Source organism: Orcinus orca, chromosome 11 (assembly GCF_937001465.1).
Source record: "Orcinus orca chromosome 11, mOrcOrc1.1, whole genome shotgun sequence".
NCBI lineage: Eukaryota > Metazoa > Chordata > Mammalia > Artiodactyla > Delphinidae > Orcinus > Orcinus orca.
In genome coordinates this window covers 78664441-78691219 of record NC_064569.1, presented here as the reverse complement: position 1 = coordinate 78691219, position 26779 = coordinate 78664441, and the positions used below count along the sequence as shown (strand labels likewise).

The following is a 26779-nucleotide window of genomic DNA, read 5'->3' as shown; positions in this document are numbered from 1 at the left end:
AACAGGCTGCAAATGTCTTGAGAGAAAAGAGAAAGGAGACTGGCTGGGCTTTATAGTAGTTAATGGGTGGCGCTGGGGTAAGAGTTCCCATGTGTGGGCCAGGTCGGTGTGATTTAAACGTCCCACCAGCACCAAAGGAGGGGGCAGCTAGGCTTTCTCCTCTGCTTGCCCAGGTGTGGGGCAGAGGGGACGGGGGTGGCGGAGCTTCAAAGCAGTCAGTTAACGAACATCTAAATGGAGTCATTCTCTTTATTACAACTGCACAGTTTTAACAGGATAACCCCTCCTCCTCCCCCTGCCTCTACCCCTGATATTCTCCATAACACTTATTTTTGGCCACACTATATAATTTACTTACTTGTTAGGTTTACAGTTTATTGTCAGCCTGTTTATTATCTATTAGAATATAAACTCCATGAGGGTAGGATTTTTGTCAATATTGTTATATATTTTGTGTATACTGTATATATCAGTGTTAGGATACAGAACTTAGGACCATGCCTAGAATATCGTAGGTGCCCCCAAATTACTTGTTGAATGAATTAATGAATGGTAAGATAAGAAATTTGCTTATTATTCAAAGAATCACTATTGAAAGTGTTCTCACGACAGAGGTGTTTATAATAAATGATATGGGAAGTTCCTGAAAGTATATTTCTATATTATTCAATACTAAAAAATCACTGAGAAGTATTTTTAACTATGCAAGTGTTTGTATGTCTATGAGCTTATGAATACAGAAACTATGTTCTATTCATCTTTGTCTCCTTGGTGCCTAGATCAGAGCCCAACAGTGAGGCAGTTAGCAGATACTGGTCACTATATATGAATGAATCAATGAACAAAAGAAAGATCTGACATTAGCAACTGCATCACATTTTAAAAATGAGCCACCTACAATAGTTTATTAAGTGGTTGAGCACAGCATAGTTCAGGAGATGTTACTTTTTCAAAATAGAGCTTGTTTTTAATGTTTTTATCGGTTGTCTAGGGAGAAAACACTCCATAGGTGTTATCTGTAAAAAAAGCTATAAGGAATTTAGGTTCTGCCTTTTAAAAATAAATTATTAATTAAAAAGGAGAACTCTGTGACTTTGTTTATGTTTCACATAAAACATCCTAGCTATATGCTTTAATAAACCAATTAATTTGTTGAGAATTATAGTTTTAAATGTAGTAATGTGTGAAAACTCTCCTGAATAATAAAAAGCAAGTCTGCTCTATTAATCTAGGAATTTATAAAATTTAGGTATATTTTAACAAATCAGAGTGAGGAAGAAACTGTGATGCCGAGACTCGCCTGTATGCTGCCCGGTGTCTCTGCAGGGCGACTGCAGCCAGCTGCAGCCTGACCTCCACCACAATCTCTAGCTTGCCAGCCGAACACTGAGAGAGGTTCTTATGGCCTGGATTCTCCATCTCTGACACAAGGAAGTTGAGCCTGTCTTCAGCTTCTGTCAGTAAAATTGACTAAAGAAAGAAAAACACACAATCACCCAAGTTCAGAAATAATACAAATCATGTCTCATTCTTATTCATCAAATATTTCTCATGTACTGAAAAGTAACAATGAATGGAAGACCTAAAAGTAAATCTGAACAAAATCATCAGAGAAGAGAGCTCAGTGAACAGTGACAACAGGGAATGAAAAGGGAAGTAATGGCAAGAGTAAGTGTGTAGCAGACCTACTAGAGCATGGACTTGAGGATATAGGGAGGGGGAAGGGTAAGCTGTGACAAAGTGAGAGAGTGGCATGGACATATATACACTACCAAACGTAAAATAGATAGCTAGTGGGAAGTAGCCGCATAGCACAGGGAGATCAGCTAGGTGGTTTGTGACCACCTAGAGGGGTGGGATAGGGAGGGAGATGCAAGAGGGAAGAGATATGGGAACATATGTATATGTATAACTGATTCACTTTGTTATAAAGCAGAAACTAACACGCCACTGTAAAGCAATTATACTCCAATAAAGATGTTTAAAAAAAAAAAAAAGAGTAAGTGTGTAGGGCAGTGACCCTTTATTGCATGCACAGCCAGTGCCCATACTTGCTTATTCATAGTAGCTGTGTTCTAGAAAGTTGCTGCAAACACTGAGTCAGCTAATACTGAAGCATTGCTCCTAGGGAAATACAGGGATAGGTTCCTACGAGCCTCTGGTCACACCATTTTTGTCAGCTGATATAACCTTGTTTAATGTGTGTTTATGTTTAAAGACACATTATTGAATATACAGCGTAGATTCATTAACCTTGAACTCACAGCCAATAACTCTACAACTCATGCCTGATTGAAGTTGTCTAACACACATATTTTCTCCAAAAGGCACATCACAGCCTCCTTGCACTTAGGATTACTAGACAGCTCTTCAGCACTATGCATTAGGGGCCATTTCAAATAGTGAAAAGATCAACAAAAGACCCCACAAAAATGCAAAAAGCTTGGCAATAAATGAAAAGGACACTTGTTTATAGTATGAAAGTGGAAAGAAAAAGTCAGCATTGCCTTGTTCAGCTCAGCTGGGAATGTGCATATCAGGCAACTCAACTCATAGAGTTTTCTATGCTCTGTGCCTGTCCCCAAATGACCACCAAGGAGCAAAGAGTATTGATTTGGGAGTTACAATTAAATTTTAGCAGATAAGCAAGTTAGCAGATACTGAATCTGTGAATAATGAGGATCAACTGTATTTCAAATTAAACTATGGTAACCTAACTGGTAATGTAAAGATAATGAGATTTTACAGTTGACAATCAATACTAAATAGCAATAGCAATACTAAATAGGAACATGGCAAAAAGGAAAGGGACCAACCAATCTTTCAAGGAACAGGTCTCTAAAACCTTGTTTGTATAGAGCAGTAAATACTATATAAGGACTAGGGTAATTTAGTATAATGGTTAAGAACGTAATCTGTATTTTATTAGTTGTATGGCATTAGTGAATTTCTTACTGTCTAAGCCTCAGTTTATTCATGGTTCAGCACAGTACAGTTCAAAAATGATTAATATGTACATCACAGAGTTGTGAGAATTAAATAATCATGCAAAGTGCCTGTCACATAGTAAGCACTGAATAAATGGTACTGTTGTTGTTCCTGTTATCACTATTATTATTAGGAAACACCAAACAGGGCATGGAATGCTCAAATCCCATCAGATAATAAATCTTATTCCCCACGGAAACTTAATCAAGTTAAAAGGTCAAAGTCTGACACCTCTCGGCATCTGCTTTTCTCATGGAGAGTAGACTCCATCCCTGGCCCCAACCCATGCTTAGGCAAGAAAAACTAAGTGAGTAAGCACAGTCCTGAAAGTTGACTTGTCCAGGGCCTAACAGTGGGCTTTCCGGTAACGGATTCACTATGATTTGAAAATTCTTTTAAACTTACCTTTAGTGTGCTAAGTGCGAAGTCCTCTTTCATTTGTGTAAGGTGACAAAGTAAGCCTCCCTCATCCTTTAAACACACCTCTATAAGACACAACATTTTGGAAGAACTAAGGATATCTGTGGTTAGCTTAAATATTAATTCTAATTTACAAAACTCATCATTAGTTGGGAAATTTAATGTTTAGAAACAACCACAATGATAATTAGAAACACACTGCTCTATCAAATGGTCCCTAAATATCAGACATTAGAAGACAGGCTGATTCTTAAATTCTGAATGGCTTGGTGATGCCATTCAAGTTATCGGCTACTGATATAAAATAGTGGTTCCTCACCTGGGATCCCAGGACCCCTTAAGGTCTTCAAAGAATTGGGTTGGCCAGAAGGTTCGTTCAGGTTTTTCGTAAGCTGTTAGGAAAAACCCAAACGAATTTTTTGGCCAACCCAATATTTTGGGTCTTCCAGATATTTATAATATCTTGATAAGATCTCCTTGAAGTGTCAGTTCTGCTGATATGCTCCAAGACCTCCTTGGAAGTGTCAGTTCATGCCCCTCACTCTAAGAGCAGAGAGTGAGACCATTTGGAACAGCACAAACTACAATCCTCAAATATCTCAAAATTCCTACCCACAATCCAAAGTTAGCCCTCATTCTGAGCGAGGGAGCATTGAGAGAATTTAGATCACAAACTTTGCCTGCTATAGTAAGCCTGGCTTCTAGACTACAGAAGGGAGAAAAACTACAAGTCATTATTTGACTAGGAATTAATGCACAAATTACCCACCTAAAGAGACTAAGTTTGTCAAGTGGAAGAGGGAGTCCAGAATAACATGGAACTGAACACACCTGACTTCCTCCCTTCTTCCAACTTCAATTTGCCTGGCTCTTCTCCTAAATTAGGAGACTCTGGAGCTAGAGGGTCAGCTGAGTATGAGGGAGGGCCCAGGAGAAAGATCTGGGACTAGGTCTTCTCCCCTAAGGGAAAGTGAGAGACAGGCAAGGATAGAAACGGAGGAACGCTAGGATGATACCAGAACATGAGAAATCCTGGCAAGAGGTTAATCCACCTCTTTCTCCTGCTCTCTCTGCCTCCTGAGTGACCCCAACCCGTGTGGCCCTCCCATGTTGTAGCATGCCCCGCCCTCTTGGGAGCTGTAAATAACAAACTCTGTTTTCAATGGCAGCCATCTCCTGATCTGTTGGCCTCACCACACCTGAATAATAATAAAACTTACACTTTAAAACAGAGGCCAGTATTATTCTGATACTAAAACTAGACAAAGACACCATAAGAAAACTACACAATACATGTTATGAATATGGATGCAAAAATCTTCAACAAAATCCTAGCAAACAATCCAGCAACATATAAAAAGAATTATATACAACATGACCAAGTGGGATTTATCCCAAGAAAGCAAGGTTGGTTAAACACTCAAAAATCAACCAATATAATACATGCCTACAGATAGAATAAAAAACAAAGACCATATAATCATCTTAATAGACACAGGAAAAGCATTTAATAAAATCCAACACCTTTTCATGATAAAATCACTCAACAACCTAGGAATAGAAGAGAAATTCTTCTAGCTGATAAAGGACATCTATGAAAAACCCACAGTTAACATCATACTTAGTGGTTAAAAAAAAAAAAAAACACCTATTTTTAAGGCAACATTAATTCATTTGAAAAATATGTATATAGTTTTATGTGTATATATGGGCCATAAATCCCATCCATGGGTATCTTATCCTATAGAAATATACACTACAGTATGGATATGTAGTGCTTCCACACTGTTCCCTAGAAACAAAGTGAATGCACAACAGGGGAATGGCTGAATAAACCACGGGCTGTTCACAGCATAAAACACCACACAGCCGGTTTAGGGGACCAAAGCAAATCAGCTGACTTGGAGTGGCTTAGCAAAGTTTTTTACATAAGAAATGCAAGAGGCAGAAAAATGTAAAATACATCATTTCTTAAATAAATGACAAATCCTATTTTGTATGTGCAGCTGACCCTTGATCAACATGGGGGTTAGGGACACTGACCCTCCATGCAGGTGAAAATCCACGTATAATTTATAGTTGGCACTTGGTATAGACGGTCCTCTGTATCCACAGTTCAGCATCTGCAGATTCAACCAGCCACAGATTGTGCAGTAATGTAATATTCACTATTGAAAAATATTGGTGTATAAACAGACCTGTGCAATTCAAACCTGTGTTGTTCAAGGGTCAACTGTATATAATGTAAGAAAGTGGACAAATACGCAGATATATTGGTGGATATGGATAGGCAGGTACCTAGACATAAGCACATATGTGTGTCATTAAGTGAGCTCAGAGAAAACCATGAAAGAATATCTACTGGAATGTTCATATGGATTATTGGGGGGTAGAGTGGGGGATAGGTGGGGAAAGAGAATAGAAAGAGAAATAAGCAAAAAAAAAATAGAACAAAAGATTACCTTTCAAGTTTGGGAGGTTTGGTCTGTTTTTCTCATTAATAAGACCATGGCAGACTGGTTTCATTTTGTGTTCTGGGATACAATTTATTGTTGCAGCCACATTTACTAAAAAGTATGCTTTAACAAAGGCAAACTTATTTAAGAGATGTTGCTGACCGACCGTAACCAGAATTAGAGGCAAGCCTTCATTTATTAAATCATCAAGTGCCTAAAAAAAAATTTAAAAAAAAGACAAAGTAGTAAAATACTGTTTTCAGATATTATTAGCTTCAGTCCCCTTCTGCAGTCCTCATTTGGTGCAGGGTGAAGGAATTCAGGGAGAGACATGAGGGAACATAATCGGCAGGTCCGTTGAGAGAGGCGTCACAACGATGCCAGCAGGTCCACAGTGGTCCTGCCGTTTCCCACCAGTTGGTTACCCGCCCCATGAGGCCAGCCCTGCCACACAGAGTGAGCCCAGTGCCGACAGCGAGGAGGGGACACCTTATCAAAATGGAGCAACTGACAAAGCTCATCAGCCATGCGTGCTGGCCGCTCTGCTTTAGTTCGAGTAAATTAGAGCTCGCAGGATGGGAAAAAGGGGAAGGACGGGAGGATACGCAAACCCCTTCCCAACTTAGAATCTGTGTCAGTCATGAGAATCCCCACCTTGAGGACTCCCTCCACTTCCTGGTCCCCTCCCTTGCATGCACACTTCCTTGGCAATCATGCTAAGTGGTACCACTTTAAGTTCCTGATCAAACCTCAGTGCCACCTGGTCATCATCCTGCATTTTCCCAGTCCATTCACTCTTGCTGTCTCCTAGACAACCATTTCATGCTCTTCTTGTTTCTAAATTCTAACACTTTCTCCCCAATGCCCCTCCCAGCTAGTAACCTTGCTTCCTATACTTAAATGAGAAAACTGAAGCAGTCAGAGTAGTGTCCACAGACCTCACAGCTCCACCCCTCTCACCTATCCAAGCATCTGCCTCACTGCCCTGCCTTCCTTCCTGCTTCCTAAGGCTGGTGCCACCACTCAGGCCATCAGTCCTGTCCCCACTGGTATACTCAGCCATTCTCTCCTACATCATAAGTGCCCTTTCTAACAAATACCATATGATATCACTTACATGTGGAATCTAAAGTATGACACAAATGAACTTATCTATGAAACAGAAACAGACACAGAGAACAGACTTGTGGTTGCCAAGGGGAGAAGGTGGGGGAGGGATGCACTGGGAGTTTGGGGTTAGCAGACACAAACTATTATATATGGAATGGGTAAACAACAAAGTCCTATTATATAGCACAGAGAACTAAATTCAGTATCCTATGATAAACCATAATGTAAAAGAATATGAAAAATAATGTATATATATACATATGTATAACTGAATCATTTTGCTGTATAGCAGAAATTAACACAAAATTGAAAATCACCTATACTTCAATTTAAAAAAATGTTCCCTTTCTACAGAGACATTCCCATCAGCTCACAGCCATGCTGTCTTCACCTCCATTTTAAAAACCAAAAACTCTCTATACCCTGACTTCCCCCTCCAGTTACTACCCTAATTCTCACTTCCCCTAACAGCAACAACCTACAAGGTTGTCAATATTCCAATCTCTCTCCTTTCATTGGCTTTTAAACCTACTCCAACCTTACACTGAAACCCTTTGGTCAAGGTCACCAATGGTCTACACTTGGCTAAATCTAATGGTTAATTCTCAGTCTTCGTATGCCATGTTACTTTAATCTAAGACACCATTATTTTATATGCCAATTAAACTTTCACATGCCCACAACTGTAAAATGCATTCTGATTGCAGAGCTATTAAATGTTTTTAAAAATTCATGTTTAAGTCTTCGTGAATTATGGTAGTGCATTTCTCAGCAAAATTTGACACTATTAATCATTCCCTCTTCTGAAAATGCTTCTTCTCTTGGCTTTCAAGCCACCACACTCCCTTGGTTTCTTTCCTATTACATCCACTACTCCTTTTCCGTCTTCTTTGCTGGTTCCTCCTCTTTTCCTATACTTCTAAATATTGGAGTGTCCCAGGGCTCCATCCTCTTCCATCCCCTCATTCTCTCCCCTTCGATGATCTTAATCAGGCTCATGGTTTTAATCTCATCTAAATGCTGATTAAATCCCAAGTTTTTGTCTCTAGCTCCAACTTCTCTTCTAACTCAAGACTCATATAATCAACTTCTGACTCAATTCTTCCACTTGGATGTCTAACAGATATCTCAAACTCAACCTGTCCAAAACTGTATTCCTAGTCTCCCACACAAACACAAACACACACACACACACACACACACACACACACACACACAGTATAAGCTCCATGAGGACTGAGAATCTGTCTGTATTATTGGTTAACTAATGTGTTTGATTGACAGTACCTGCCACACAGTAGACTCAATGGATTAGCTAAAGTGATCCCTTTAAAACACAAGTAGATCAGGCCACACCTCTGCCCTAAACCCTCCAGTGGCTCCTCCTTTTGTTCAGAGTAGGAGCGTAGGTGACAAAAGCCCTACAAGGCCCTTCTCCATCTGAGCACCCCACCACCATCTACCCTGTTACCTCTCTGACCTTGTCTCCAACTGCTCTCCCATCATTCACACAACTCTAGCCACACTGGCCAAGATGTCCCTCACTAAGCTAGACAATCCTGCCCCAGGGCCTTTGCACTCACTGTAGCCTGTTCTTAGATTATTCTTTCTCCAGATTTCATAGGACTTGCACCTTTACCTGCTTCAGGTCTGTTCACCAATGTCACCTCAGTGAGGACTAAGCTGATTGTCCCATTCAAAATTACAACCCCAGTCTAGCCCCATGTTCCCAATCCCCTTTATGAGCTGCTGGGTTCATTTTCCCCTACAGCATGGTTCACCTCCTAACATACTATATAATTTACTCATTTATAACGTGTACATATATATGTTTATTACTAGTCTTGCCCACTAAAATATAAGCTCCCTGAGGGCTTAGAATTTGTTTTGTTGATTAACTGATGTATTTATCTGACAGCACAAGAAGAGTACCTTGCACACAATAGGCTCTTATTAAATATTTGTTGAATTAATATAAAAGGCAGATGCTGGGGCTATGTATTCTAAAAAAAAAAAAAAAAAAAGAAATTATTTGCCTTACATGAACTAAAAAAAGAAAACCCTCACGGTTTGGGAGAGTATGAGGCAATGCTCGCAGTGGGGAGATCTGTTGCTGTTGTTCATTCTCCTTCCTTAAGCCCTTCTAAAGGGTGGAAAGCAATACCTGCCAAACAGCCAGACATGGAGCAGCTCTGAGCCTGACCTGGTAACAAATGATCGTGCTAAGGAAATGGTTGACATTCTCCATCTAGAAAAGAAACTTCAGACTGGTTGGGGGCGGGGTGTGTGTGTAGGAGGTTTCTCTTTTCTATCCACAGCAAACAGTGATTTAATGAGCCCTGACAATTACACACAAACTCTTGAGGATCAAAAGAAGATTAATTAGTAATGCTATCCAACACTCCTTCCTCTCCCTCTATACAGAAAATATGAAGTGTAATCTGAAGCGTCTTAAGCAGACCAACAGTTCTGTTTTAATTAATTAGCTAATAGAAATCGGTTTTCCATTATACAGTACTGTCAGTCTCTTTTTGTTTAAAAAAAAAAAAAAAAAGATCAGACAAACATTCCTTTTATACCCAAGACCACTTTCATAACCAAAACCAAAAGAAGTGTTTTTAGGATGTCCTGGCATTTATGACTGGAAAGAAATAAATATTCCGAAGCATCCCAAGGTCTCAGAACACTAAAATGAAAGATGAATATGTATTTGTATCTTCCTAATACCAGTTCTTTCATTCCAGGCAACTTGCTTATAAATTAAAACAAATTTTAAGGCAAAAACAATGAATCATCTGAAGCATAATTAAAAGTGAAGTTTGTGGAATAAAATTAACAATAATAGAAAAGTAATAAGATTACATTTAATAAAAGGTAGATAAATTCCTACCAAAATTATGGAGGAAAAAAATAAAGCAATTTTGAGGAAATGTCTCTCAAAGTTATTTCATAAAAATTAATACTTAGTGAAACAGAATGCTGTTTCTGAGCATTTAAAAAACCCAAAAACTATGTGTACCCGTCTATATGCATTAACTATCACCTGCCTGTGTGAACCCCTTGCCCCTCTGTAACTCCCTTAACAATGGTTGCCCTACCACCCTTCCACTCCAACACTTCCTAGTGGACAAACTGCTGGGACTCTAAGATTTTTTTAATGACTTCATAAAATTTAAATGCTTTTAGGTCACCGAAAGTTTAAAACCCAATCATTCCATTAATGACAAGAATAAACCTACTGGGAAGGGCAGTCTGGTCCTCTCTTTGTAAAAAATAGTGGGGAAATCGGAGGAATTGCTTATAAAAATGTCATATGAAAACCTTCCTTTAGCTAATGCTATGATGGTAATCATACTGTAATACATAAACGTATCAAATCAATGCATTGTACACCTTAAACTTACACAATGTTATATGTCAGTTATACCCTCCAAAAAAATTGAAAAAGAAAAAAAAAAAAGAAAACCTTCCATACATTGGCTGAGAGGCAGTCTCAGACTGGGGCAATGGATCCGAGCAAAAGCAGTATTGAACAGGTGGGCTGTCACAAAATCCTTTACTGATGATCAAAGTTATTAGGTAACTAAGATAGATATTAGATACTTGGCATGGCTAGATAAGCAAACTGAATATGCATGTGTAACTGAAAACTGAGGAGCAGTGACTGATATTTGCTCCACCTGAAAACCAGATCAGTTTGGGTCCGACCGTATCTCTGGCCTCAATATTTGGAGATCAGACTCCATTACCAGACATAGAAGAGCATATTACCAGCAGATACTCAGAAACAAAGATTATACATACCAAACAGATTGAAATGACTCAAAAATTATGCACACTAAATATCCAGTATTTATAAAATATCATTATCCTTACCTGCATATTTTCTTTACTAGTAAGAGGTTTTCCCGAATCAAATGATTGAAATAGCTGTCAATATACAAAATGTTAACATTAGAAACAAGAGTATTGAGTGCTCCTTTAGATGAAACTGTTAATGTGTTCTAAAACTATCTTAAATATAATTTTTATTATAAAAGTAATCCATGCTCTAGTCAGAAAAGACAAGTATAGTATAAAGAAGAAAGCAAAAATCAACATCTTTAGGTGTCAATGTTAATATCTAGGTGTCTTTACTACCAATTTCTTTTTGATGTATTTTAAAATTTTGTATATGTATTTGGATTCCTTTTCACTAAATGTTACATCATAATTATTTTCCCACACCATTAAGTTATTTGTGAACCTCGTCTAATAGCTCAGTAATGTTCTATCCTATGAATGTGGCATAATAACTTAACCTCTCTCCTATTGTTAGACATCTAAGAAGACCACTTCTCATCCTCACCCCACCATTCAGCCCTGGTTTAAAAAATATTGGTGACTATTTTGCTGGTATTTCTGATTATCACCTTTGGATAGATTCCTGGAAGCAGAAGTGCTGGGTCATAAGATATGACTATATTGAGAAAATTGAAAAGGGGTAGCTCAATCTACCTTCCACCCATGTTGTATGAAAATGCCAGGATTACTGCACTTTCAATAGCATTGCGTATTAGCACTTAAAATTGTTTTTGCCAGTTTGAGGTAAATTGTATTACTCTTCACAATGATGCTTTTTGTGGTTCTTCCCTTGTTTGTGAATTACCTGTTAATATGTTTGGCTCTAAATATAATACTGCATTAGAAAACATTCAATTCATTTGTCACAGAACATTGTTGTATCGTTATGAGGGTGCATCCCTTCTGGTACAGCTGCCCTTTTTAAAAGGTGCCCATTCTTAGATGTCAATACTAACACCACATCCACATCCTCTTGGTCACCTGGAAGTCACCAGCATCTTCCATGAACAGGCCACTCATATGTGCGTGGTATCCTACTTCGAGCACCTGTACCTCTTTGACTGAGGGCATTCTGTGGCCACAGGAGAGTTTCAGGAGAGGCTGAAAGTGCGGGGAGCAACCCCTACGAATGAGGGGCAAGAGACAGTCTCTCTGCAGGCCCCACCTGCCCGTGGCGGGGATCTCATTAATGCTCTGTGGAGTGGTTTTCCTCGTCTCCCTGTCTGACTTTCCCACTCACTCACTGTTCTTCCTGGAATCATCTCTCAAACACACTAATTGTTCCCAAATCTTTGTCTCAGGATCTGCTTTTGAGGAACCCCTAAATCAAGACATCACATATTGCTCTTATCGGAAGAAAGTGCTGGCGAGTGTTTAAAAACATTTCTTTTTTTGAAGATATTCTTTACTTCCTTTAACACATTGAAAAGTGAGTAACTGAATCCAGGGAGAGACCTTTGGTGATATAATTTGAAGAGAGTTAATGATGGGACTTTAGATTTGGTGATGAGAGCAGAATCGAAATATGAGTATATTAAAAAAAAAAATAGAATTTTTTTAAAAGCCCGTGAAAAGTTCAATCATAGGGCTTCCCTGGTGACGCAGTGGTTGAGAGTCCACCTGCCGATGCAGGGGACACGGGTTCGTGCCCCGGTCTGGGAAGATCCCACATGCCACGGAGCAGCTAGGCCTGTGAGCCATGGCCGCTGAGCCTGCGCATCTGGAGCCTGTGCTCCGCAACGGGAGAGGCCACAACAGTGAGAGGCCCGTGTACCGCAAAAAAAAAAAAAAAAAAAAAAAAAAGTTCAATCATAATCTGTAAGACTTTTCCAGTAACTGCTTTACAACAGAAATTTAATTCATTAATCCTGTCTTTAAATAACTAGCCTGCAGCCTAATAACGTTGGCACCTATTTTAATTTTAAACCCTGAACGCACTTCCTCTTTTAATTACACTTTTTAAATTCCCAACTGAAGCTGGAAAAGCTGCAAATTAACTTTGAGAACACAAAATTTGAAGTCATAATCCATCGGGAAACAATTCGCCCACACTTTTGTCTTACGAAAACTAGTTGATAAAAAATGAAGTTTGGAATTTATCTGTAAAAATGAGTTTCAGATCACTTGTCTATTTGTTTTGGTGAAAGCAGTAACCATTGAAAACTCTCGTTTCCTATTCTACCCAACGGGCTTCCCTTTCCTTCTTGTCTTTCGGACCCTAAATGTGGAGGGCCCCAAGTTTCAGTCCTCTGCCTTTTACTTTTCATTATCTGCCTTGGTCCCCAGCTGCTTACCCCCAGTCCCATGACTTTAAATTTCCGCCGATGCTCCCAAATTTACCTGCAGCTTCAAACTCTCCCCTGAATTCCAGAACATATACTCTCTACACCTACCTAGGCTGTATCTCCACCTGCTTGTCCACTAGGAATCTCACACTTAACACGCTCTACCCCTGCCTTGGGGCAGCGGGACTCCCCATCTCAGTCAATGAAAACTCTTTGCTACCTGCTGCTCACATTGAACACTCTGTAGTCAGGTCTGACTTCTTTCTCTTACATCCCACATCTCAACCATCATTAGCAAATGCTGTCAGCTCTACCTTTGCCATGTGCCCAGAATTCTACCACTTTTCACTCCTCCCACCACTGTTACCCCTGACCACTGTCACATCTCACTCAGGTCATTGGCAAAGGCCTTCTCCCTGGTCTCCCCATTTATACCCAAGCTCATCCACAGCCCATTCCCCAAACAGCAACAAAGCGGTTCTTTGAAATTTACTTCCTGTCCCATCACTCCTCTGTTCAAAGCTCTACAAGGCTTCCCATCTCATTTAGAGTAAACTCCAGTCCTCCCCCAGCCCTGGGCGGTCCGACATGACCTGGCTCCTGGGTCCTGCCCCCTCTCCTCCTCCTCTCTAATCCAGCCTCACGTGGCCTTCCTGGTTTTCCTCAACCACATCTTACAGGCCTTTGCCCTTGCACTGCCTCCTATTTGGAAGGTTGTTCCCTCAAATCTTTCACTCCCTTATTAGAGAGACTTCCCAAACCACCCTCAACAGAACAGCTACCCACCGCTCTGGTCACTTCCTGTCCCTCAGCTCAGCTTGATTGTCCATCAGAGCATGTCACCATCTGACATGTAGTTATGTGCTTAATGTGTTTATTATTTGTCTTCCTCACTGGACTGTCCAATAGTAACATGCCTCCAGGAAGGCAATAACTCCATTTATCTTTCTACTGCTCTATTCCCATGTCTGGAATAGTGCCTGTATTCAGTCAGCACTCAATAAATATTTTTAAATGAATTAAAATATAATTTAAATAACAAAATGCAAACTATTTTACAACAGGGAAAGGCTGTTGCTTGAGAAGCAAGCAAGAAAATACTGCTATGGGGCTTCCCTGGTGGCGCAGTGGTTAAGAATCCGCCTGCCAATGCAGGGGACACGGGTTCAAGCCCTAGTCCGGGAAGATCCCACATGCCGCGGAGCAACTAAGCCCGTGTGCCACAACTGCTGAGCCTGCGCTCTAGAGCCTGTGAGCCACAACTACTGAGCCCTCATGCCACAACTACTGAAGCCTGTGCGCCTGGAGCCCGTGCTCCGCGACAAGAGAAGCCACCGCAATGAGAAGCCTGCGCACCGCAATGAAGAGTAGCCCCCACTCCCGCAACTAGAGAAAGCCCACGCGCAGCAAGGAAGACCCACCGCAGCCAAAAATAAATAAATAAACTTTAAAAAAAAGAAAGAAAGAAAGAAAATACTGCTAATTTAACCCAGGTAACAAGATGAAATAGTTTGTGCTATAGAAAATGAACCAAAAAACATGACTGACTCCCACATAGACAGCTAGATAGATAAATATACAGTCGTCCCTTGGTAACTGTGAGGGATTGGTTTCAGGATTCCCCACCCCCCATAGCAAAATCTGCAATGCTCAAGTCCCTCATATAAAATGGCACAGTATTTGCATATAACTTAGGCACATCCTCCCATATACTTTAAATCATTTCTAGATTACTTATAATGCCTAATACAATGTAAATGGTACGTAAATAACTGCTAGCATGCAAATTTAAGTTTTGCCTTTTGGAATTCTCTGGAATTTTTTTCCAAATATTTTCAATCCATGGTTGGTTGAAGCCACTGACGTGGAACCCACGGATACAGAGGGTCCACTGTAGATGTATAGACATACACACACATATCCGATCGTCTACTGAACGTCCCTCTTAGGATTTTCTGTAGATAACTTGACACTTAACCTCATTACGATAAACTATAACACTGTAGCAGTCATATTGAGAAAAAAGCAGCAACCTTTTAGGGATATACACTGAAGTAATGTATGCATTATATGTAAATATGTCTGCCTATGCAAGTAGTTTTCAAGACATAACTATTCTGCAGTTTCTTTTAGGTCCTCTGAATTCGAATCCCACCAGCATGTATCGTGTCTGCCAGTCTCACTCCTCACACATATGGTCTCTCCCAGGGAACTGACTTGTTGCTTCCTCCTATTTCCTTTATTGCTGGCCCTTGGATGAGGGTCCAAGCATCTGCCCCAAGCAAGATCACCCAGGGATTCCCAGATCACCACAAAAACCAAAGCAGAGGACAATAAGAGCTCACTCTGATTTAAATATAAAGGTCAGTATTCATTTTCAAGGCTGCTTCAATCATGCAACTTACAAATACAAATTAAGCAAGCCAGGTAGAACTCTCTCCCACAGTCAAAAAAGACTAGACAAAATAGAGGAACATTCTCTCCTCACAAAAATCAGAAGAAATGTGAACACATGCTTAACTCTTTGGTATAAAGTATATAAATCAAAATATCCAAATAAAACATGAAGAGAGACCATTTTGACTAAGACTATTAACTAGAAATTATAAGCTCAGACCCAAAAGTCTAAGAGATAGTGGCTGATCAGTGTGTCTACTGAGACTGTCCATGACAACACAAAGTCAAAATTCCACAGTAAAAACCTACTGCAAGACCACACTCCCCTCCCCGTCATGACACCCACCCTTCTTCCATTTCAGACAAAGGAAACCTTGTGTATGTCTGATGTTAGCTCTAATCAGCCTTAACAAAGAAGTTTGCAGTACCAGAGACTTGTAAATACCCTTTTGTGGAAGCATTCCCTAGATTTTAGGAATGTAGCCTTCAAAAGGACCTTCAAAAGGTTAAAAATGGCTTTGAATCGAATTGGCAGGTTTACCTTCATTCTTCCAGTAGCTTTACAGCCAGCGGGTACTGAAGAAGGCATGTTTTTTCCATAAAAAATCTGGGATATCTCATGAAAGGCTTCGGAAAAGAATCCTAAATCTATAAGGACTTCTATCTTTAAAGAAAAGAAAAAAAAGAGATTCTAAATTAAACCATTTGTTTCACTTACAAATTTTAGAGAAAAATCATCAACTTGCCAAGATCCAAAATTTCTGCTTCGTATTGGTAACGCGTTATAAGTTAATGTTTAGACGACACAGTGGTAGAGATGCATGTGTCTGTGTGTAAGCCAGTTCACATGTGCAGGGGACCAAGAAGCTAGTAAATCACATCAAGTGACTTTTCAAAACAATGGCCGTTCATGAGATGTGGCTTACTTTATCAGACGCAAACACATTTTAAAAAATAGGATAGACACAGAAGAGTTTTAAAAAATTGAACTCATCCTTTTGTTCCCATGGTCAAGTACGGTTTAAAAGAAAGACAAAACAAAAACACTCCTGATTTCTCTAACACTCTGAGGAATGTAAAACAAACCAGGAGATGAATTCCACAATGCATCAACCGTTCATTTCCTTATCCACAATGAATGGACACTGTCGATTTTACAGACATGTATTTAACAACATTAGTCAATTGGTAACTATATATTGTACATGGCTTATTTTGAATATAATCCAGCAAGACTTTCAATTAGGAAGTTACAAGAAGAAATCAAATCATCAAATGCACGCGTTCATTCAGCAGGTATATTGAGCTCCTCTTCTGCACCAAGCCCTCTTGGAGGTTACCTCCACTGGGATATACGGTGAGCTAAAGTTAAGTGATACATGAAGATATACACAGTATGAAAAGAGATAAAAGGTACTGACAAAATACTATTTTTGAAACTGTGGTTAAGAGGGACTTCTCTGAGGAGAAAACCTTCAAGAGAAGGTTTGGGAATGATATGATGGAGGGAGACATGAAAACTGCTGAGGGGACCTTGACTACAAAGGTCACATGGTGGCAGGAGCAATCCTGGGGTCTTGGTGTGTTCAGGGGACAGCCTGTGTGGCAGGAGCTTAGGGAGAGAGGAGAAGAGGGGTGGGAGGTAGGTGCGAATGGTGGCCTGTAGACCAGAGTGGAGACTCGGGATTTGATTCTTTGCATGGTAAGTGATTGGAGAGTTTTGAACAGGGCAGGGCCTGTACCTTACTTATGTTTTGAAAACGTCTAGCGACTTTACAGAGAACAGAGATGGGTAAATTGTGGAAGTAGGGAGTGAAGTACAAACTTGGATGAAGATGATATATATCTAAAACACAGAAAAAGAAAATCCAACTTATCCTCAACATTATACTCATCTTACTCTCTCTTTTCCTTTAATTACTATCTTAGGAATCTCAAGAGTGTACCAATTTTAAAGAAATAAAAAGAAGGTAAGTTAGAAGGAAACAGGATGTGACAACAACATAAAAATAAAACATAAGAAGTCAGGAGAATATTTTTACTGATGAAGAGAAAACAGCTCGTCTATTGAGTTGCATACTTTGGCTCTTGCCTAAGACACCTTGGGCTCTAATCTCCCTGGTGCCACATAATATCAAAGTAGGCATTAGGGAGTCGTTGGAGCTCTTTGCCCCTTGGAGGAAACATTTCCCCATATCTGTGTAACGTTAGTTTCCTCTGGGCTTGACTGTGAGATTGCTGTACATGGACCACCTGTTCAGGCTACCTCTGGTTCAGTTTATCGAACCAATCTGACCATATGAAAAAGCCGTGGTGATAATAATGGACATGTATTTTCAGAAACAATGAACACTGTGAACACAAACAAGCCACATGGGAAAAAGAACTGCTCATAAATCAACCCTTCAGTCATACAAATACAGAACCATCAGTACCCTTCCCAGGAATGCCGGATATGTTGAGAGTAATAAATCTTTCAGGATGCTGGCAGTTCTAAAGTGAAGCCAGACCAGTTGATCATAAAGAGGTCTTAAAGCTTCCCCTGGAAGACACTAGTGCAACTGTAGAGACTTAACAGTGTGATCTACTGCTCTTTGATTTGTCAGAAAGCATCATCGTTTGCTATTTCCTGATTATGACTTTTCTCTCTTCCCACTAACGGTTTAGTTTAGTTCGGGAAGGTCAGGCAAACTCTGCCTATGGGGGCTATCATTCCTTCCTCTGTATGATGCATTAATTGACCATTTTCAGTGGTTCTGCCAACACTCTAGCTGCGTTTCCAGTCCTACTATGCTGGTAAGATCCCAGTCCCATCTCACTCTGTTCCTGACACACCTACCAGATATATCTGATCACGTCCTTCTCCTGATCAAAACTGTCATGAATTCCCCCTCCCAACCCAAGGCTAGAGAAGACAGTCCACAGTTCTTCACTGACTTTTAAGCTACTCTAGTACAAAAACAGTTGCCAAGTGCTAACAATCAGTAAGAAATAGTCATTTAATCAAAAACTTTACTCCAGATTCTTTCAGTGCCTCTCTGGACTGCCTTCTGACATGTTACTAGTTGTCACTGCAACCCTTCCATGCTTCTTGCCTCCTGTGACGTCAGAATAAAACTGTGACGCAATTCTGACACCACAAGTTCCTCCTTTCTCTCACTGCTCAGCCTCCGATTACACCTCGGCTTGAAATTCAAGACTGGGCCCCTGGTCTCCTCCACATCACGGACCTCTGGTGTCCTCATGTCATCTACTCCAAACTGCCTGATCAAGACCTCCACTCCAGTCTAACCCAACCACCTCTACCCCCTAAACAAGTCAATACTTCCTCACCTCTACACCTTTCAGACTACTGTCTGCTGAGAATGCTCCCTTCTTCCCCTCTCCTACTCAGTTAGTTCTGTTTTTTTCAAGCTGAAATCTTATCTACTTGGTTGAAACCTAGAGACCCAGAGCCATTTTCCCCTCTTTCAAACTCCTGGAAACAGTGTTCGTCACACTCTTTTGGAAATGATCAAGTGGGAGGTACACACATTATTCTCTTGTGTGTATGTCCCATCTCTCTTCCCTATTTTCACTTCTTTACAAAAGCAAAGACCATGGGTTACATTTCTTTGATTAGAGTTACTAACACGGTGCCTTTATATAGGAGATACTTGATAAATGTTGTTTCAAAGATAAAACAATAAACATTTACCAAGTATCTTCTCGGTGAGTTCCCACCAAACACCAAGGAGAGTATGGACAGTAGACACTTGATATATGTCTAAAGATTTTAAATCCAATTCAACAATTAATTACTGAATATCAAGTATATAAATTTATTACTCAAGACACTATAGGGAACCAAAAGATGCAAAAGATACAGGCCTTAGCCTCGAGAATTTTGCAGTCTTGAAGAGAGCACTGTTTTAAAAACAGAGAAAAGTTGTATGCAGCTTTTTAAAAACTGTTATTAGAATTCAAAAGCCAGAGAACTGTTCAGTAACTCAGAAAGGGTGAACCAGAATTCATGGCTGATTACAAATTATTTATTCCCAGGTTAAAATGTATTATCTTAAGAGCATCACAATTCCTGTTAGGGAAGGTGTTATCTTTATTTAGAAAGAGAATGCAATGGACAATTTGGGTCTGAAAACAGGGCCCACAGGCAGGGTCTTGATGGAGAGAGCAGTTCAAAGGGCGGTCTTATTTTCCCTTATTAGAAAATGTGAAGGATCGGGGAAGAAGGGTATTTCCAAAAAAAGGAGAAGGAGGGCTAAGCTAGGGGAGTGTGGGAGCCCACTCACCCGCAATTGCAAGAGCCAACCAGGCACATCTTGTCGAAGCCCCACATTCAGTAACGCCCAGTTGGTAGGCTGAAGTCAGCTGCAGTGGGAGTATTTATACCATGGAAATTGCAAATGTTACGAATCAAAGCTTTTTTTTAGAGTGAGTTGTGAAATATTTACCAGCACACGGCTGACGAAGCCATGGGATAGGAGGCAAAAGAGTGGGATAATGGGCGAGAAATATTTTAAACTCAGAGATGCTAAATATTCTATTTTAAGTTGCTGGTTTTGCCTCAACTAAAATTTCCTTATGTTCCCAATTTTCAGTAAAGTCCAGTATAGAAATAAACACCTTGGATGGATGTAGTGTGTGTGTTTACGTGTGTGTGTGTGTGTGTGTGTGTGTGTGTGTAAAATATGGAATAGGGCTGAATTCCATATTAGAGATGAAGAAGTACAGAACAGGGAGCAAATCTGCTGGCTGCTGAAAGGATCCACGTACAAAACAAATTCAATGACAGTGGGAGCCTGCGACCATGGGTGATCGGGAAAAGGGGCAGAGAAAACAAGATGCTTGATGTTCCCCACTCCACATGGGGTTCAAGCCAACTGCACACGAATCTTGAAAGCAGAGAGCCTCCTGACCTCTGGGTTACAGAATTAATTGTAATTTAGTGCCTGTGCGTTTTATCACCTCAACTGTCTGTGCGATAAAAAAAACCCTCCTGTATACCACGATGTACACAAAGATCCTTAGCAAAACAACTCCCAGAAACTTCGGAAAATGACTCATTAGTCTCCATGAGGAAACCAATCTTTCAGAAATGGTGATTTCTAGGCTGAATGGTGTCAGGTGAGCCTTGTTACCAGGGGTAGCTGTTCCTCACTTTACTGTGGCCCAAGAATAAAATGACCTAAGCCTTTCTACATGGCTCTTTCTCATACTTTATTAAAATGTTGGGCAAGTTTTTTTTAATATCAGTACAACACCATATATTATTATCAGCTTATGATGATAATAATAAAAAAGTAATTCATGACAGTATCTTTAATAGTTCAAGAATATCAAATGTCTTAAAAAGCTTGAAACATACCTTGAGGATTCTTGCTTCTAGATTTCTGACTAGGTCTTGGCAAATTGCAGAAACAAAATATTGGTACAATGCAAGAAGAGGCAGAATCTACCAACAGAAAAACACTCTGTTTTGAAACGTATTTTATCAAGTTAATAACCTAATAATACAATTTAGCCAAATACTGATGTAAGAGATGTTATGCAAAATTGTGATTGATTTTTCCACCTTAGAAGACTGTACTGTTTGGTATAAGTGAAATGATCTGCCTAACATATGTTTCATAATTTTATTAGAATTTTAAAGTGCTATCAGTGACTTAACAGTTCCAAGTAGATGCTACTTGATACCAAAAACCTAGGTTTCACATTTCCTTAAGCACGGAAAAATAAAAATCCAGTTAATCATCTTCCTTGAAAAAAAATTATTTCAACATATACGTATGAATTACTGAGGCCTGTGGAAACATTCTAGCAAATGAGCTACCAAATAAATGCAAAATTTAAAGCAAAGGAACTCACATCCATGTCCCCTAATAGCTTCTACTTATTCGTCTCAATGTCAGCTATTTGTCTCCAACTGGAATATCTCCATCATCAAAAAATATTTACAACAGGCCTGTTATATGTCAGACACTGTTGAATGAGAAAAAAAATCTAAGTCCTTGCCTTCATAGAGCATATATTCTACTGATTAAAACGCAAGCTTACTCTTCATATAACATTTTTATTTTCCTAAAATTAACCCCAAAGTTCAAGTCTTCTTGGAGTCCCATGGATATATGTGAAAGCTTACAGACTATCAATTTTTCAATTGACCAAACCAGTATCCAGCTAAAGGCAGGTGTTGAGGGACAGTTTTGCCTAGACTTCTGAACAGCTCCTGATCTCAACTTAAAACTGAAGCTCAGTCCCTACAACTGGGTCCTGCTCCATCAAAGGCAGATGGAGCAAGAAGGGGCACTGGGATCCTTATTATTTAGCAAACTATTTCCCATGATCCCACAGCATTGGGTCCCCTAGCAAATTTTATATGTTACAGCTGTCTCCTTAGCCACTGGGCTCCTTCTGGAAGGTAGTGTAATAGAAAATGGAAACTGTTTACATCTTGCAAGTTTAGCTAAGGAATCTCATTGTCAGTCAACTGGCGGCTGCTAACAGCAACAGCTTTTGAAAAGGACTAAAACTGGTCTTAAATGATTTCAAACATAACACAATACGTTTTTCTACAATGGTGCTCTACAAACATAACACAATACTTTTTTCTGTAATTAATGCAGCACAAAATGAGTTGGCTATTACCTTTGAGATTGTTTCTTTTCTTTAGTGACAAATAAAAACATACCATTTTATTGCTGCCAATTGCTCAATTATTCAGAAAAATGTTCTCAATTCCTTAAGCTTCAGAGAAAAAAGTCTCATCTCTTTTCCAGGGCAGGGATATGTATTATATATGAATATGACTAGGCAGCTAAAAGTTACCCAGGGGATAAAAACTATTTTCTAAATCCAGAAATGAATCCCCTTAACAAGAGAGGAGCACCATTTTGCTATTTTTTTCTAATAAACAATTTTTTGCCAAATCTGCCAAGTGTTAAAAGCATGTATCAACCTTTTCACTTTAACACATGACATTATAATTTAACAACTAATATCAGGGGGCAGTAAATCTTTTCAAGATAAGGAGAGAGTGAACTTAGAACAAGAGAAAACAATACATGAGATAAAAGAAAGTAAGTATGAAAATTATAGAGGAAAGGGAAAGAAGCAGAAAAAGAGAAAGAACATATATTAACAAGCAAACACAGGGGAAAAGAGATACAGAGGTAGAGGAAATAGCACAGAGGAAGAAAAAAGGACAAATACGATAAAGGAGGAAAATATAAAATAATCAACAGAACACCCTAATTTATGTTTAAAATGCAGTCAACTTCAAATTTATGAGATACATACTATGGTTTATTTCCCTAAAGGAAAAGAGAGTTGCATTTGGGTTTTATTTTAATTTCCTAGGATATTAAGAAGTGTCTGTCTTTAATTTCACAGTTAGAATCTGTTTTTCACTTAGATGTGCCCTTAACACAGAAAAGACAAGACACAAAGATAAATTTATCTCAATAAAGAAATACTCCCAGGGTTTCGATACTGATATGACCTGCATGACTTAATGCAGTGAAGTTATAAGTGCACTAGATTCCTGTGTTTGAGACCAGTGCAACATTCTAGTCAATTTCACCAAATGTCTTCTAAAAAAGGTAAAATAATAGAGTAAAATAAGAGAACAAAATCAAATAGGCATGGCTATTGTACCCAAAAGGCAATGCAAACAGTGATGTCAAAAGAAAGAATATTAATTAATATGTTTCATCTTGAAGTACAGATCTGAATCCCGAAAATAGAGTTTAAAAGTTAAATAGGAACTGACCAAAACTACATTATTAAAACTTGAAAAGTATAAGGTAAATGGGGTAAGATACCACAGTGAATTAAGATTTGTCGATTTTACAAATCACTTACTATTAGATTTTGCTTAGCAAAGTGCAGTTCGCGGATTACGTAATACAGACTTGCAACTACAGAGCAGATGTCAGCCCGGTATCTGTCCGAGAAGAGCTCGATGCCGGGAAGAAGCTGAGTGATTTCATACTGAGCATAGCAACGTTCAGCTTTAGGGTGTAGAAGTGTGGTTCTAAGCAAACCCTGTAAATGAAAAAGGTGAAATGAAGAGCTGCAACTTGCATCTGCAACAACGAGAGAGAAAGATAAGTACATGTATTACTTCCCAAAGTGCTTTGCGTATGCCTAGCACACTGTATCCTGTAATAAATGATACTTATCAATATCCTCAAGACTATAGGTTCCAAATGCTTTTACCACTCAAGATGGGCCTTTTAAATTCCATGGTAGTTGAATAATTATCATTTTAAGAAGAAATTATATTAACTTATCATTTGTTGAGGGTCAATTTTGTGTTGGGCACTCTTGGTAAATTCTTTGTAAATATTATCTCATTTAATCTTCACTTAACCTACCCCTAGAAGGAAGGATTATTATCTCACAAGTGATATAACTGAGGCTTAAACAATTAACTTCTCTGAGGTCACACAGCTAATGATGGCAAAAAGAAGATTCAAAGTCATGTCTATGTAACTCAAAAATCTATGTTCTTTCCACTATACCAACCTATATAAGTAGAGGAAAGAAAAACGTATTTCAGAAGTCTAAATCAAGCAGAGGTAATTTTGAATTTTTACTGAATTAAGTAAAAAGCTGATTTGTTTAATTGATCAATATTTCTTAGGTAATTTATATGACCAACGTTGTACCAGACATTCAGAAACAAGATGAATACACAAAATCAAATTGTACATTTAGGAGTGCTTCTTATGTTATCTTAAACAATTAACATTTCTTGATGACAAATGCATCGTAAAGTTATTTTAATGTATATATCTGGAACAAAGTTTAATCAGATTGCTCATTAAACTATGATACCTAGTCTAAAATATTACAGTTGTTTAATTTTTAGTTTTACAAATTTTCTTTAAAATCATAAAAAGAGCAGGTTTTAAAAATAAATCCCCCAGCTAATTTTAAGTGTCATATTACAAAGAAATGATGTCCACGTTTAAGCAAAAAATTACTTATTTCTAAAATATAAACAGCATTATCTTCAGGAATGAGGAATATCAGAAGAAAGTAAAGGATGCAACAGAAGGAATCCAATTCGGATTATTATTCCCTTTGCATCCTTGCCTCTTCCACCTTTTCGCTTTGAAGCACAGGTCAGAAGTGTATGGAACATAAGAAAATTGAAAACTCTGGCCATATGCTCATCCAGATTTCATAAGCTACTAGACTCCTTAGAACAAGGGTGTCCCATCCTTCAAAGTAAACAGAACCTTCAGGAGACTGCAGAGGCCCCTGGCTATGTTCCCAAATCTTAGAATGTCTTGTATTTCAGATAAAAGCTCCTTTCTTCTTCAGTAAAGTCAAACCCAAATCTTAAGAACTGCAGACACTCTACTTATATAGTCTTCAACTTATTTTTTGCTTTCATTATATGGTATATTTTACATCACACAATTGAGCAAAACTTTATTTAGAGATGAGGCAACTTAAGGCAACCCTTTAGACTCAGTCAGATTCGCTTCACTGCTCATTAGTAAAATGACATTACGAAGGACAGGAGACTTAGTTTCCTTATCTGTAAAACTCCTCCTTCTGTAGCCAAAATGAAAAAAGTGACTCTGCTGAATACCATGCCACAGGGGTTCAGCCATTGAAGGAAAGACGGGCTTATGATATTTAATCAAGGTTCATGCTATTTCCCTACGTGCAAGTTTTATGAATATGCTAAACCACTGCTTTTTTTTTTTTTTTTTTAACTGACTGCATGGTCTGGCTACTGTAAAAAGGTATACAGGAAGTGTTACCTGAAAGAGTAACCCGGACAAAAGGCAAGAGTTGGTTCTCTTTTCAATGTCCAATGTCTGAATAAATCTAAGTATAAGAAAAAGAAACATTCATAGACAATGTTCCAAGACTATTTTTATATAAATACATCTCTAATACTCATAGATTTTCCAAAATTAAAATAATCTTTGTGATTCTAAAAGTGCTACATACTCATATAAGATCTAGGACATAGAAAGACAGAAAAAAAATAAAATGAAAAGTCACCTATAATCCTACCACCTAAACATGATTACTGGTAACATTTTGGCCACTTTCCTTCTAGATTTTCTTCTACATACAATAATACACATGCACACTCACAGTAAGACTAAAATTATGCAATACATATTATTTTATAAACAAATTTTTTATTCTTGGACATAATGAGTTACATCATTATTTTACAGATTTTAATATTTTTATCATATGCATGTACCATAATACTAAAATATCCATCTCCATTTTGGTTTTTTCCAACGCTGAAATAAACATTGTTGTACCTACATTTCTGAGCACTTGTCCTATTAATTCCACTGGATAAATCCCTAGAAGTGGAATTTTGGGGAAAAGGAGGTGCACAATTTTAAATCAAATTTTTGATGAGTACAATTAAAAAATTTCCTCCCATAGATTTAAACAATGTGTTTCCTCACCAGCAGTATATTATGGATCTATCGATGACATTAAGTCTTTCCACCAAAGATTAAGGTAATATCTCTGTGTTTACTACTGTCTCATTTTACGTCCCTTAGTAGAGTTTGAGTTTTCTTTACATGGGTCTTGAAACTCAAATTTGCAACTGTAAACCACATTACTCTTCTAAATCTTATTTCAATAACACCAGTGGGCTTCACTATATTAATAACTTCGTCAGTCTAAGTTCAGCTTCTCTATGTGGTGCTTTACCTTCTGAACAGTGGGGGGAGAAGTTTCTTCTCCTCAAGGAGTCTCCAAGAACAACCAAAGCCCCTGGAGTATCACAGAGCCTTTGGAAGTTCAGACTTCCAGCTGGGTAACCAGGAAATGACTTTCTGTTGATTGAAAACCACTAAGTAAAAACTTCAGAGGCTCAGAGAAGCTGAGGTGTCCTCTGGCAGGAATGCTATAGCTGTTCTTTTCAAGCTGGGAACCTTCCTCAGCTTTTCTATTCTCTGCTGCCAAGCTCTACTAACTTATAAACTCAAACTTGCGTGGGGATCGTGTGTGTGTGTGTGTGTGTGTGTGTGTGTGTGTGTGTGTGTGTGTGTGTGTGTGTGTGTGTGTGTGTGTGTGTAAGGAAGAGTTCCGTCCCAGGAGTGGTAAAAAAAAAAAAAAAAAATCAAACTTGACAGAGTTTTAAAAAAAATCTTTAAATGTTTGATATTTTTTAAGTGGTAATTCCTTACTTCCCCTGTTCAAATGCTAATTTTCTGAAAACAGTGTGATTATTAACTAGGACAAGTTATTATTTTTAAAAACTTTCTCTACAGCTCAAAATAC

The 26779-nt window shown here is 38.7% G+C and overlaps 1 protein-coding gene across 1 annotated transcript in view; it reads right to left on the bottom strand.

Moving 5' to 3' along the window:
* Nucleotides 1-26779, bottom strand: part of CFAP54 (cilia and flagella associated protein 54) — a 306933-nt gene that overhangs the window by 106231 nt on the left and 173923 nt on the right. Inside the window, exons 44-51 of the mRNA XM_033427688.2 lie at nt 25279-25345; nt 23360-23542; nt 20865-20951; nt 16041-16163; nt 10851-10904; nt 5871-6078; nt 3394-3473; nt 1301-1470 (exon numbers count right to left, since the gene is read on the bottom strand). Coding sequence (XP_033283579.2) covers nt 1301-1470; nt 3394-3473; nt 5871-6078; nt 10851-10904; nt 16041-16163; nt 20865-20951; nt 23360-23542; nt 25279-25345 — 972 coding nt within the window. The remainder of the gene's footprint in view (nt 1-1300; nt 1471-3393; nt 3474-5870; nt 6079-10850; nt 10905-16040; nt 16164-20864; nt 20952-23359; nt 23543-25278; nt 25346-26779) is intronic.